This window comes from Cherax quadricarinatus, chromosome 21 (assembly GCF_038502225.1).
Source record: "Cherax quadricarinatus isolate ZL_2023a chromosome 21, ASM3850222v1, whole genome shotgun sequence".
In the NCBI taxonomy this organism is placed as follows: Eukaryota; Metazoa; Arthropoda; class Malacostraca; order Decapoda; family Parastacidae; genus Cherax; species Cherax quadricarinatus.
Window position 1 is genome coordinate 10,191,563 of NC_091312.1, and position 16,191 is coordinate 10,207,753.

General features: G+C 41.3%; 1 protein-coding gene across 6 annotated transcripts in view; it reads right to left on the reverse strand.

The window, feature by feature from the left end:
• The window catches only part of LOC128689133 (uncharacterized), a 724,351-nt gene that overhangs the window by 18,588 nt on the left and 689,572 nt on the right, over positions 1-16,191 (reverse strand). For all 6 annotated transcript variants that reach the window (XM_053777262.2, XM_053777261.2, XM_053777265.2 and 3 more), the window contains one exon: positions 3,226-3,352. In XM_053777262.2, coding sequence (XP_053633237.1) covers positions 3,226-3,352 — 127 coding nt within the window. The remainder of the gene's footprint in view (positions 1-3,225; positions 3,353-16,191) is intronic.

A 16,191-nucleotide genomic window follows, 5' to 3' on the forward strand; every position in this document is an offset into this window, starting at 1 on the left:
AAGGTTTCTGATACATGGGATCAACTTTGTCATCCTCCTTTGTACATTTTCCAGAGCATTTATATCCATTCTGTAATACGGTGACCAAAACTGTGCAGCATAATCTAAATGAGGCCTAACCAAGGATGTATAGAGTTGAAGAACAACCTGAGGACTCCTATTATTTATGCTTCTTGATATAAAGCCAAGGATTCTGATAGCTTTATTGCGAACACTTATGCACTGTTGTCTTGGTTTCAGATTACTGCTAACCAGAACTCCTAAATCTTTTTCGCAATCCGTAATACATGTATTAAGATCTACATTATTTAGTTTATATGTGGCATGGTTATTGTCCTGTCCAACATTTAGAACTTTGCATTTGTCTATATTAAACTGCATCTGCCACCTCTCCGACCACTGCATCAGTCTACTCAAATCTTCCTGGAGTGCTCGAATGTCCTCGTCAGAATGAATTCGACGGCCTATTTTGGTGTCATCGGCAAACTTGCTGATGTCGCTCTTTATGCCCTCATCTATGTCGTTTATGTAGATTGTGAACAGCAGGGGGCCCAACACTGACCCCTGTGGAACACCGCTCGTGACGCTTCCCCACTCTGATTTCTCCCCATTTATGCAAACTCTCTGCTGCCTATTTGTCAACCATGCCTCTATCCAGGAAAAAAATTCTCCTCCTATTCCATGTGCCTTAATTTTCCTCAATAGTCTCTGATGTGGGACCCTGTCAAAAGCCTTACTGAAGTCCATATACACAATATCATATTCATTACCATGATCTACCTCCTCAAATACCTTAGTGAAAAAGTTAATAAATTCGTAAGGCAGGAACGCCCCTTTGTAAAACCATGCTGAGATTCGTTGATTAATTTATGCTTTTCAAGGTGGCTACAAACTGCCTCGGCAATTATTGATTCCATAAATTTTCCCACTATGGAGGCTAGGCTTATTGGTCTATAGTTCAAAGCTAAGGACCTGTCACCTGCTTTGAAAATAGGTATCACATTTGCCATTTTCCACTTATCTGGCACCATGCCAGTTTGTAGTGATTGTAGTGATATGTTGAAAAGATTAGCCAAAGGTTTCCTAAGCTCCTCTTTACATTCCTTTAGAACCCTTGCATACAGTTCATCAGGGCCTGGGGATTTGTTAGGTTTTAATTTATCTATTTGCCTAAGGACCATGTCACTTGTGACCCTAATCGTGCACAGTTTATTATCGTCTTGTTCAACATAATTTATCATTTCTGGAATATCGCTGGTATCCTCCTGTGTAAAAACTGAGAGGAAGTATGTGTTAAAAATTCTACACATTTCCTTATCACTGTCAGTGAGCTGACCCGAGGAACTTTTGAGTGGGCCTATCTTGTCCCTGATCCTACTTCTGTATACCTGAAAGAATCCTTTTGGGTTAGTCTTCGATTCTCTTGCAACTTTAACCTCATAATCTCTTTTTGCTTTTCTAATTCCCTTTTTTTTATTTCTCTCTTTAACTGAATATATCGATTTCTTAATTGCCCCTCTCCTCTTTTGATTTGCCTATATATGCCTCTCTTTTGACCAATTAGATATTTTAATCTATTGTTCATCCATTTAGGATCATTTTTGTTTGATCTGATTTCCCTATTTGGAACATAATTTGACTGAGCAGCTAGAACTATGCCCTGGAAAGCGTCATATCGGCAACCATCACCACCTACCTGACCCTTAGTCAGGTCATTCCAGTTCAGCCCACCTAAGTAATTTTCCAGCCCTATGAAATCAGCCAAGCGGAAGTCAGGAACAGAGACTTGATTGCCATTATTAGGGGAATTCCATGATATATTAAAACTGAGTGATTTGTGATCACTTTCCCCAAGCTCATCATTAACCTCAAGATTATTAATTAGTGTTTCCCTACTGGCAAGAACCAAGTCAAGGAGGTTATTTCACCTAGTTGGCTCTGTCACAAACCGTTTTAAAAAACAATCCTGGATCGTATCAAGAAAGTCGCCTGACTCTAAATTTCCTGTCAAATTGCTCCAGTCAATCTGTCTATAATCGAAATCTCCCATTAGCACAACATTTTCGTATGTAGATGCCTTACAAATTTCATCCCATAGAAGTTTACTGCACTCCCTATCAAGATTTGGGGCCCTGTAAATCACACCCAAAATTAGTTTTTCTCTGCCCTCGAGAAGCTGTAACCAAACAGATAGAGCTGGGGTGGTTGTGAGTGTAGTATACAAATGGAAGACAGGAATAAAGGTGATATAAAGAACATGTTGAAAATATCTAACCATCACAGGATTTTCAGCAATGGGTTAAAGTTGACAAAATTTAAATTTAGAAAGGCTATAGGTGAGCACTGGCTTGGTAATAAGAGTTGTGGATGAGTGGAACAAACTCCCAATTAGCGTCACTGAATATAATAGGTTGGACAGGTACATGAGAGCGTGGGAGTTAGATCAGCCTGGCATGGGCCTGTAGGCCTGCCGCAGTGCTCTTCGTGTTCTTATGCACCATTTTCCACAACATAAAAACGGAGGCACACTGCAGTAGGCCTTGTGGCCCATAATAGACAGATTCAACTAATACCCACTCATGTACTTTTCCAGCTTATTTTTAAAGCTACCCAAGGTTCTCGCTTCAATGACGCTACTCTGGGGTTGTATTAATGTTGGTAGAATTACCGACAATATGTTATGTAAAAGGACACAAGTGTAACTAATGCTACATTTTACTGTGACAGTTTCACTCTCCAGGAGCTCCTGTTGCACTTGTGTACTTTTACTGAGCATACTCAGGAGTTTGTTCGACTCTTCTACAACTCTAGTATCAAACCAATGCTTTCCTATATTCTAGAAAAGCACTAGTTCTCACACTTGCACAAGATTACACATACTCAAGCACAGGACCCCCCTGTAAAGTGTAATTTCGCATTTTTTAATTAAAACATAATTTGCTTAATTTTAACCAGGGGAAGCGATAAACGGGTAGGGGATGGGAAGCAATCAGGTTTTATGTGCTTAATAATAATAATAATAATAATAATAATAATAGTAATAATGGAGCGCTAAATCCGTAGGATCATACAGCGCATGTGGAGGGGGAGGGAGTGATGGAAGGTATTCAGGCTCAATTCAGAGAACTGGAGCACAGATCCAATTCCTTAGATCAAGAGCCCCTCTCCAACGTCAAGGAACCCCCATTGAGGGGTTTATGCTTAAAGTAAATAAAAGATACTTACGAAGTCGATGTTGTTGACGGGGTCGTAGTAGGTGACCTGGATAGTGGTCGAAGGCGGCTCCTTGTCCCGCTCTTCAGTCATCACTTGACAAAGTTTGTTGTACCATAGGTCCTTAGTGGCTACACAACTGTTGAAAACAAGTGTCTCTTTACACTTTTTGACTCGTGCCCTCCGAATACCCCTACTACCCTCCACTCCTTCACTACTGCAGCCAGACACATCCTTGGCCCCTTGGCAAGATGCTGATATACACTCAGGACTGGAGGTATGTCTTAGACGTGTGACTTTGGCCAGGCGAAGCACAGGCACGGCATGCAGTGTCTTGGTATTCTCACAGCACGAGTCACCATAGTTACGACCAATCTCAGCATGCAGGGGTTCAGATATCTCTATAATTTCCGGCCTGGCTAACAAACGCTCGCTGCGGGAACGTCTCAGGGTAGCGACCTTCCTCACGCTGTTCCCTAACCGTGTTGATGCCCTTCGAAGCACAGCACCTTGCCTGCGTCCCCTCACTGCTCCTGATGGTTGCTTCTTTATTCCCGCAAGCTGTACCTGCGGCTGAATCTCCTTGACTTTCCTAGGGGTATATACCTGACGACGTATTACCACAGGAGAATCCGCTCCTCCCAAACAGAGGAGAGGGACCACACAGCCACCTGTCCGTTCACTACGAACCATATCCTCACCACAAGTCATCACTATCACAATTAACGTTTACTGGATTGCTATCTAGCAGTCTACATCAGATGCCCATGAAGCACGTGACTACTTGGCATCTAAATACTGAACGTCCAAGACATTGGTAACACCATACCGAAGTAGGAAACAAGATCAGTTAGCTTCCAGTCAGGACAGAGCGAGCCAGCATCACTAGTGAAGCACTCACCCTCCGAATGCTCTCATACAACTGAGTCAACTCTCAAGCGGGAACACCTCTGCGGTCTGCCCCAGAACCCACCCACGGCGTCCGATTCTCTGCTTTCCTACCCGTAGTGTTCGAGTAAGGGCACATCATATATATTTGTTTACTTTATATTCAACGCATACCTGATTTAGAGGAATATGCATTTAAAACGCATGTGCTAAAAAGTGTTATTCCATGTGGCAACGTTTTAATGAGATAAATATACTGACTACTTACAACTCCTGTGGGGAAGTCTGTTATGATTATTTACTCCCTTCATGGCCTCCGACCTTCGTATGTCTGTTATTACCTCTAAATGTATCGCTAGTAATCGTGCCTAGTGAAAATAAATGAATGAATCAATCAAGAGAATGAATGGGTGGATGGAATGTGCACCCGGGTTACACTAATCCCAGGTGTACGTTTTCCCTTCGTCCCGGATCTGCCTTCTGACCTCACTTCCCACACCAACCAAGACTTTGACAGGGCAAATGCAACGCTGAGAATGAATAGAGCAGTAGTAAAGCTGCAGCCCACAGCACATTAAAGACAAAGAAAATCTGTGGGCCAGGGGCAGCTCGGGGTTATACTACACCAATTCTACCCTTCACAGCCTCAGGGGGATAACGGAGACACGTCTTTTAATCGCTAATAAACTTTATTTACATTCACTGCAGATTTTTTACAGACTACTGTAGCACTGTGTGACCAGTACGTGTTAGCACATTTTTTGTCAATAATAATAATAATAATAATAATAATAATAGTAATACAGATGTTATAATGTGGGTACTTGCCGTACCCACAATATAACAGTTAATAAATTATGATGATTTAACTTAGGATATATCTTATACCTTTGATGAGTTTCGAGTTTTTCTATTCCCAAAGCCCAGCCCCGTGCCAGACTTGCCCGATACTTTCTTGGTCAACCAGGCTGTTGCTGCTGGCAGCCCGCTGGCCCTATTCAAAGCTATATAGTACGGTTCATTTTCATTAGAGATGGTCAATTGTGCCAAACTGACAAATGTCTGTAAACCAAAGCTTCAGCGAGAGGATGGGAAGCTGTCTGCCTGTCGTTAACTAGTATAGGACACACACATTCTAAGAGACAGATTTTACATGCAAGGCAAAAACTCCGCGACTGTCATTTCAATATTTGTGCAACTGCAGAATTAAAAACGCTGTACTGTAGAATTATAAAGATCAGGAGACGCCCACTTGTAAACTAAGAAGTCAATGTCTATAACACTTGAGGATAAAGTGGAAAAACTACTTATCCACCTCAAATTGAAACACCATATATGAATCATTTCTATCCAGCAGTGATTCAGTGTGCAAGGTTGGGCGTCTCATGAAGTATGTGCAGCTTGCGTCGAGACATAGTTGGGTGGCAGCAACCACGGGAAACACTGACTAAGGAAGGGAGTCAGAGCGGGAATGATCCCTCCACCCAACCCAACCAACCACAGACCCCCCCCGCCCAAAGTGTCCACAATCGCAACCCACCCTAACCTTCCCACTCTCCGCCCTATCATTTCTTGAGTGGCCCACAAAGCTCCTTGTTCAGCCCTCACTCACACAAACATACGCCTTTCCATTTCTAGTCTCTCAGTCCTCTATTTCTAATGATACAGTCAAATTCCATTTTGACTCGACTCGAATAAGCCATCCTGAAAGATGGTAATATGTCAGGTAAAAGTAACTCCGGCTCTGCTGGAATAAAACCTTTTATGTTACCGAACTCATAGTGGAATACTTTATATGCTCTTTGCCTTACTAAAATCTCCCCGCAAGCTGACAGATTTCATTATAGTTAATGAAATCTGTTACACACACACACATTATATATATATATATATATATATATATATATATATATATATATATATATATATATATATATATATATATATATATATATATATATATAAAATGGAAGAATGTAGGAAATAATGTTATAGCTGAAACAATCCCCGGAGGTAGCGCAGATGAAAGGTCACACACACATGAGCTACTAAGTCTCTGCGAAAAACACACCTTAAGCCAGCAGATAGTGGAGCCAACAAGACTAGAAAACACACTTGACCTTATCTTCACAAATAATGAGGACCTGATAAGAGACATAAGAATATCAAAAACAACTAATTCCGATCACAACCTAATCGAAGTCCAGACGTACATGCATAGGGGTCCTGATCAGCAGAATGCATGTACCTGTGAAGGTGTCTTCGCAAAATACAACTTCAACAACAAGAACATCAACTGGGACCAGGTAAACCATGTCCTAAATGAAACATGTTGGGAAGATGTCTTAAATGACATGGATCCAAACCAGTGCCTTGAAAGGATCAACTTCCTGGCAGCCGAAGCATGTTCTAGGCATATTCCCCTAAGAAAGAAGAAGAGCAGGAGTAAACTGGAGAAAGACGCTCCCTCTACAGAAGACGACGAAGAGTCATTGAGCTCCTCAGGAGTGCTAGAATATCTGATACACGAAAGGAGGCGCTGACCAGGTAAGTGGAAACTATCGAACTTAAGTTAAATGACTCTTACAGGAACCAGGAGAGGCAGGAGCAGCTTAAAGCTATTAGTGAAATTGAAAGAAATTCAAAATATTTCTTTTCATATGCCAAAAAAAAGGCAAATACCACATCTAGTATCGGGCCCTTACTCAGACAGGATGGGACTTACACAGATGACAACAAGGAAATGAGTGAAATATTGAAATCCCAGTACGAATCTGTGTTTAGTGAACCACTAATCGGTCTGAGGATCGACGACCCAAATGATTTCTTCATGAATGAGATTCAAAACTCCAAAAATATTTGTATGCCACATTTCCGACATTACCCTAACTCCGACAGATTTCAAAAAAGCCATTGACAACATGCCTATGCACTCAGCCCCGGGCCCAGACTCGTGGAACTCTGTTTTCATTAAGAACTGCAAGAAACCCCTCTCTCGTGCCCTAAGTATACTATGGAGGAGGAGCTTGGACATGGGTGAAATTCCACAGTCACTTAAAACAACGGATATAGCCCCACTCCATAAAGGTAGCAGCAAAGCATTAGCTAAGAACTATAGACCAATAGCTCTGACGTCCTACATCATAAAAATCTTTGAAAGAGTGCTAAGAAGCAGGATTGCAAATCACCTGGATTCCCAAAATCTGCACAATCCAGGGCAACATGGGTTCAGGGCAGGTCGCTCCTGCCTCTCACAACTACTGGATCACTATGACATGGCCTTGGATGCACAGGAAGAAAATCAGAATGCAGATGTAATATACAGACTTTGCAAAAGCATTTGACAAATGCGATCATGGTGTAATAGCCCATAAAATACGTGCTAAAGGAATAACTGGGAAAGTGGGGAGATGGATCTTCAACTTCCTAACAAATCGAACACAAAGAGTAGTGGTCAAAAGAGTTAAATCGGAGGCTGCCATAGTGAAGAGCTCTGTTCCACAAGGCACAGTACTCGCCCCCATCTTATTCCTTATCCTCATATCAGACATAGACAGAGATATACACCACAGCACCGTATCATCCTTTGCGGATGATACTAGGATCTGCATGAGGCTGTCATCTGCTGAGGACGCGGTTAACCTCCAAGAAGATATAAACAAAGTTTTCCAGTGGGCAACGGTAAACAACATGATGTTCAATGAGGACAAATTCCAACTACTCTGTTATGGAAAACTGCAGGAGATAATAACTAGAACAGAGTATACTGCTGACTCCGGCCATACAATAGAGCGGAAAAATAATGTAAAGGACCTGGGAGTAGTAATGTCTGAGGATCTCACTTTCAAGGATCACAACAGGTACCACCTCTAAAACTGTCCTGGGGACCCTCATCCTCAGAGAAAAGAATAAACTTGCTTCAGGGAAAACTCAAGGTTCTCCCTGAAGCTGTTTGAAAACTGTTTTCTCCTACCACCCCCTATATTTTATATATATATAGGGAAGTACCACCTCTATGGCTGGAATGGGGACCCTCATCCTCAGAGAAGACAATAAACATACCTCAGGGAAAACTCAAGGTTCTCCCCGGAGCTGTTTGAATATTTTCTTCTCCTACCACTCCCTATATTTGACATTCTATGTGAACATTCATTAATAAACAGAATACATTTACAGAAAAACATACACATGAATACAATGGCACAATTTATCAAAGATCATGAATTTCCTCCAGCTCATCCGAGGCAGGACATGAGCCAAGTATGCAGCAAGCATTTCCCCTCTGGATGGCCACGCTGAGGCGCTGGAACATGAACGTGGCTGCCCTTGGGTACCTGGTGGTGTCGATGAGTCTGGAACCCAATTCTTTAAGGAAATGTATGGCATTTTTTCCCCATGATCCCAAGGTCTCTGATCCCACTGGGACAAATTGATACTGTTGGCTTATGTCCCTGTACTTGCTGATCTTGTACTCCTCCCTGTGGTCAGCAGCTCCTCCCTGTCACCCCACACTGTGATGGATATAGGTGTCAGCCAGTTTGGACACACAGGTACAGTCCCATGCTAAGAGCTTGCCATTCTTCCAAGGATAGATGGTGATCCCGTCAGGGCAGTTTGCTGGGTTGTGGGTATTGTTGGCTGCTAGTGATCGGGGCTCCCTCTCGGCTGGGCATCCAGCTGTAGCAAGGGTTTTCTTAATGATGTCGTTGACCTCATTGTGTCTTGCATGCCAGCCCTTGGTTTTGGAAGAGTTAAGACCATGTAGACCGTATTGGTCTGCTTGCGCTTCGCCGCAAATATACGTATATTCTGTGTGAATTGGGGCAGCAAGGCGCAGAGCCACTGCAATACGGAGGGTCTTAGGGTCGAGTTGCCGATATGGGAACTGTTTGGAGGAAGTCCCCGGAGTGATGTGCACTCACAGCCTGGAGACGGGCAGTCTCCCTATCTGATGTTGCAATCCTGAGCATGTTGCCAAGCACCTTTTCAGCGATCGGGCCATCCCAGCTTGGCTGTTTGTGAGCCAGTGCTGCACTAGGGTTTGGTGCTGAAGCAGCAAGTCTCTCCCAATCAGTGATGGTACTGGCATCAGGAAGAATTTGTTTATCAACTCGTTTGATGCTATGGAAGAGGATATGAAAGCTGATAGAGCAATCTGGGAGGATCTGCGTACTCCTAGCCCTCCAAGCCTGACCGAAGTGAGGCTTGCAACCACTGTCCATCTTCAAGGGAAAGATTCAATACACTCTCTAGCATGGTCTTAAGGAGAGAGCCATATTCCTCGAGTTTTGGACTGCTGAAGGCTGGGGAGCATCTCAAAAAGTAGGTAAGTTTTGGGATTGACAGGCACCTGGTGAGTAGGTAGAAGGCATCGTGTGTGTGTCAATGTCTTTCATCCTGCTTTCCACACATATATATAATCCACCTCTGGTGTAAACTGTGGGACCCATAGCCTCGGAGAAGTGGATAAAAAGGCTTCAAGGAAGAATATTTGGATTTCTTCCTGAAGCCGTTTGAATATCCCACTTCCCCTACCCTCCAGGTAACCCCATCTTTTCATTCTTTTTTACCAATAGGTATATTTTATTACATAATACGGCACAAAAAGCCTAAGAGATACATTGTTGATATAAAGATGGCATATACAGTACACGAGATGTGAGAGATACATGTCTAGTACATATTGTTACGTGTCTGTCACTGATTATAATGCGAAAATCTCATATATATATATATATATATATATATATATATATATATATATATATATATATATATATATATATATACTGGGAACGCTTGGAAGCACTTGACTTGTACTTACTGGAACGCAGGCGAGATATATACATTTAAGGGCTCTGGTGGCCTGGTGGCTAACGCTCTTGCTTCACACGGCGAGGGCCTGGGTTCGATTCCCAGCCAGAGTAGAAACTTTGGGCGTGTTTATTTCCACCTGTTGTCTATGTTCCCCATCAGTAAAATGGGTACCTGGGTATTAGTCGACTGGTGTGCGTCGCATCCTGGGACACTGACCTAATTTGCCCGACATGCAGAGCATAACAAAGGGGGCTTTCTATATTGTAGTATGTCATTGTTGTCAGCTAGGCCTGTATACCTTGTACGTGTACTTGTAGTAAATAAATATATTATTATTATTAATATTATTATATATTATAATCTACACTTGAAAAATCCTAGAAGGAATGGTCCCGAATCTGCACACACAAACTCCCTACGAAAGTAAAAGACTGGGCAGGCGGTGCAAAATACCCCCAATGAAAAGTAAAGGCGCCATTGGTACACTAAGAGAAAACACCAGAAGTGCCCGGGGCCCAAGACTGTTCAACAGTCTCCCACCAAGCATAAGGGGAATTACCAATAGACCCCTGGCCGCCTTCAAGAAAGAGCTGGACAAGTACTTAGAGTCGGTGCCGGATCAGCCGGACTACGTGTGGACAGTAATAACAGCCTGGTTGATCAGGCCCTGATCCACCGGGAGGCCTGGTCATGGACCGGGCCGCGGGGGCGTTGATCCCCGGAATACCCTCCAGGTAGAACTACACGAGATTGAATGGGTGGCTGTAAGTGGAGCCTGATTGCTATGAGCCGAATCTATGAACAAATCCAATAACAAATTCAAAGAAAAATATCCAGGAAAAATCAATAAAATCAATGGCATTTTTTTAAGTTAACCTAAATTAATCAAGTACAGTAACGTATTTTTCTTGTGGATTTTTTCTTCGAAAGATTTTTTTTCTTAGTATTGTTTCAGTTTACCCATGGGCAAGTAGCCCAGCAATGCGCCTTCGTTTTTCTAATATTTGTTTACGAGGCTGCCATTAAGTCTGAAAATACACTCTGTTCTTATTTTCTTAACAATCTGAGTGATAAGTTTAAGTGCGCTTAGATCAGTTTGTGTTGATACCAGCTGCAGGTATGCGAAGATCAAAAGTAAAATGATAGAGGGGGGGGGGGCGTCGAGTTCCAGGAAGTAATGAGAATGGTCCGTCTCTAGAGGCAGGAGAACCTGACCACCAGCAACAGCCTGGGAGTGAGTGGGTCGTCAAAGATAGATCACAAAAAAAAAAAAGTGTAGCAGGTGGGAGCTCAATGTAGCAGGTGGGGAGATTAGCGTAGCAAGTTGGGAGCTTAGTATGGCTGTAGGAGAAAAAGGAAGCAAGGTGGGCAGATGAGGGAGTGAGGTACGTTGCTACGTGTCTGCACCACTACCAGAGCCACTGTAAAACGATAGGCCTAATAGTCAGGTCTTAATTGCGCCATACAATAACCTTATTATCAGATTATCTTTAGTGCTCATAAGTTTTGTTTTTAAGATAAATGTTGGAGATTCAGGGAAGCTATGAGAAATGGTGTACGTGCCGGCGGTCACACCACGACACCCGCGACCTATGGCTTACTCGAAGGAGCTGCCACCTCCCTATCCTACCCAACCCCCTCACTACTCAGGCCTACCACAAAGACCTGCACTATAACCCTGACGCAGGTGTTCGGCTAATGGTACTAATACCCAGCGCAGCCCGGGAACCTGCCATTCACCTATGCTGCGGCGAACATGTCACAATCATTGACCCATCTCTAAGCCTCTCTTTTTTCCGAAGATAAAGTAAAAATAACTTACACTCATGCGTATTTAAACTTATTCACGAATGTACAGTACAAATTATATGATATGAGGGAAGTCAGTGGCAGGGATGAAGTGAGAGAGGGGCAGAGGGTAGGACGAAGTGGAAGCCAACACAGACATCATAAAACTCCATCTCAGTGGATTGGGTGGTGTCTGTGTCTACCCATCCTCCCTCTTAATGTTAGCCACTAAGTGCGGCCTAGTAGCTAAATGATGACAAGAGGACCTCACTATGGAGAAGATGCGGGCCAAGACCCGTCCTGGCAAAGCTACATGAACATGATGTTTAGTATTAAATGGCATATAAGAGTATTTCAGAACAAAAAAACTACAGTGCTTACGAATTACAAGCAAATAACAAGAAATTACCCGTTTCACACTCCACGATGCCCAAATATTTGTTGTTACTTAGGCAATGTTTATGTGCAAGTGCTTTTTTTTTTTAAAGAGGTCAGTGGTAAAGATTTTTTCTACACTGACTTTAACAACAATCTTGACACTTCCGCAAGAGAATTTGAAAAGGAAAATTGCAGTATAGGCAATGGAAGCAGTTTCTTACCCTGATGTAGACAGCTTATTTCCAAACTAATGCTTACCTATACACTCAAGCCTCTCACTCCTTCCATGTCTCCATCCTTATGATTTTTATGATTAGGAAGGAATACATGGGAAAAAGGGATTCGTTGGATGACAGAACATAAAGAGGTCTGCAGAAGGCCTACTGGCCCATGCTAGGTAGGTCTAACTCACACTGACTCATGTACTTGTCTAGCCTATTTTTCAAAGCAAGCACCGGTAGGCTTATACCAGACTTCCTTAGTTCTTATGTTACATAACTTGTCGTACTTGTATTTGCCTCTCGAGCCAATAAGTGTTTTACGTCGTCTGTTACCTGAAAATAATTCCGGGGGTCACCGCCCCTTCTCACGCGGCTTCGGTCCCAGGGTAGACCTGTAAATGCTCAAACCTTAATATGAGTACTGACATCGCTCAAAGTTGGATAAAAACTCAAAGGGAGCAAAGTCAAATTTTTTAATGTAATTTTATGCGTTAAATGCTCAAATTCTTAAGAATTTGCTTGAGATATGCGATATTCAGCACAAGACAGCCATGGTAATTTGAGCTTCATTTGCCTTGGTAATTTCTAGTTTCCCATGACTCTGGGAAGGTTTAGCGACCCTGTGACGCCTTCTCTAATTTCCCACCAACTATCCTAGTGAACAATGGTACCTTCCCCGCCTCTTCCGACTGGGGAGTGGTTAGGTCAGACCGAGGACATGCATTTAGGTGACCCGGGACATAACTGCACCCATTGTGGGACATGTATTGAGCTGAGCTGTGATATTACTTCAATGTAACTCTGGAAAACGAGAATGACCGAAGGTAACCCTTGCAATCACAGAGACAGGTCGCATGATCGTTATTCCCAATACATTCTCTATAATGCCTTAAAGCCACCTTATGTAACCTTACACCAACTTCGCTGGTGCTTTTGTCGCAGTCATCGTTGCTCAATGTAACGTGTAAATATATCATCTTAATCAGTCTGATTTTTTATAAGACACTGAATTTAAATTACATGTAACTTTTTTTACAGACAAGCAAAAACTATACGAGGATATCTGAATTTTATTTGTCAGCCGATCGCTAGAGAAGGTATCTTCCCTTTGCTTTCCTCACCACCAATTTAAAGTGCTGCATTATGTGATATAACAGTAGAAGGCTGGTTCTTCCCGTCTTCCCTCACCCTTACTGCTACTTCCTGTTTCACACAGTTATCTCCTCACGTGTTCTGCACCTGGGGACACACCAACTGCAACGGCTGGTAGAAAACATCTACTTCATGTTTAAATCTGAAGCAAAACCTGTACATTTGCACAGCCTAACGTTCCCACCTGGACGAAAAAAATACAAAATCTTATTGAGCAGAACAGTAACCCGAAACGAAGTAGAGAGATCCAGTAAGCCCTAGTGAAAAGGCATTCAGCTCACCGCCATCCCAACACTAACATCTGCCACTTTGTTTACAATAGTGATCCACCCAGGATCACACTACATGGGCTGTTACTACGTATATCTCATGGTGCCACCATACTCGTGAACTGGTACTACATCTATGGGCCACCACGGCCTAGCCACCACCGTCAATTTATTATTATATATATATATATATATATATATATATATATATATATATATATATATATATATATATATATACACATATATACACACACACACACACACACACATATATATATATATATATATATATATATATATATGTATATTATATATGTATATATATGTATATTATATATATATATATATATATATATGTATATTATATATATATATATATATGTATATTATATATATATATGTATATATATATATATGTATATTATATATGTATATATATATATATGTATATATATGTATATATATATATATATATATGTGTATATATATATATGTATATATATGTATATATATATATATATGTATATATATATATATATATATATGTATATATATATATATATCTGTGTATATATATATATATATATATATATATATATATATATGTCGTGCCGAATATGTAAAACTGGTCAATTAGCAAGAACTCATTTAAAATTAAGTCCTTTCTAAAATTTTCTTTTATACGTTTAAAGATGTATTATTTTCATTAATGTTGATGTAAAAATTTATATTTTTGCACCAAAAGGAACTTAGAAAACTTATGTAACCTTATTATAACAAGCGCAATTTATTTCAGCCTAACCAAACAAAATATATTTTAGATTTGTTTACAATAATTTAGGACTAAACAAAGACAGTGAAATATGTTTTTGTCGTTATGTTCAGAATGATTTTGGCGAAATTATTGTATACACAAATTTTCACTTGTCCTATATGGCAAGATGAGCGTTGCCATTTAAGCCAAGATTGCAAGTTCTGCCTATTCGGCACGACATATATATATATATATATATATATATATATATATATATATATATATATATATATATATATATATATATATATATATATATATATATATTACAAGTACTGAAGGCAGGAAAATATCAGTCGCATGCTGAACATTCTATTCGAGAAAGAAATCATATAAGCATTGACAAGATTAAATTCCCGGGGCTACTAGTGATAAAATTTAGGGAGGAAAGAGAGAAGTGACTTTCTTGTTAAGTTGACATGGTTGCGGCCTATGACTGGCCCACCAAAGAGATAGGTGGGCCTAGGGCTACTCCCACCTATCTCTGAGTCTGGAACAGTTGTGACGGTGTGGCACGCATGGCCTACACATGTTTTCACTCTACGGGAATCAGTGTTCTACTCCCCGGAGGTTACCTATAGGTTTCCTGCAGGGCAACATGGGTTCAGAGCAGGTCGCTCCTGCCTCTCGCAACTATTGGACCACTATATGATATGATCTTGGATGCACTGGAAAACAAACAGAATGATGTAGTATACACAGACTTTGCAAAAGCCTTTGACAAGTGCGATCATGGTGTAATAGCACATAAAATGCGTGCTAAAGGGATATCTGGCAAAGTAGATGGATCTTCAATTTTCTAACCAATCGAATACAAAGAGTAGTGGTAAACAGTTAAATCGGAAGCTGCCATAGTGAAGAGCTCTGTTCCACAAGGCACAGTACTCGCCCCTATCCTGTTCCTCATCCTCATATCAGACATAAACAGAGATGTAAACCATAGCACCGTATCATCCTTTGCAGACAATACTAGGATCTGCACGAGTGTCATCCATTGAGGACGCGGCAAATCTCCAAGAAGATATAAACCAAGTTTTCTAATGGGCAACGGAAAACAATATGATGTTCAATGAGGACAAATTCCAACTACTCCGTTATGGATAACTGGAGGAAATAATAGCCAGAACTGAGTATACTACAAACTCTAATCACACAACAGAGCGGAGAAGTAATGTCAAGGACCTGGGAGTGGTTATGTCTGAGGATCTCACCTTCAAGGATCACAACAGTGTCACTATCACATCTGCGAGGAAACTGATAGGATGGATAATGAGAACATTTAAGACGACAGATTCCAAGCCAATGATGATCCGTTGAATGACTTCTCTCTAGGCTGGAATACTGCTACACATTAATATCTCCATTCAAGGCAGGTGAAATCGCAGATCTAGAGAATGTACAGAGAACCTTTATTGCACATATAAGTTCCATCAAACACTAACTACTGGGAACGCTTGGAAGCCCTTAACTTGTACTCACTGGAGCGTAGGCGAGATATATATCATAATCTACACCTGGAAAATCCTATGGGGACTGGTCACTAATCTGCACACAGAAATCACTCCTACGAAAGCAAAAGACTTGGCAGGTGATGCAACATACCCTGAATGAAAAGTAGGGGCGTCATTAATACACTAAGAGAAAGCAC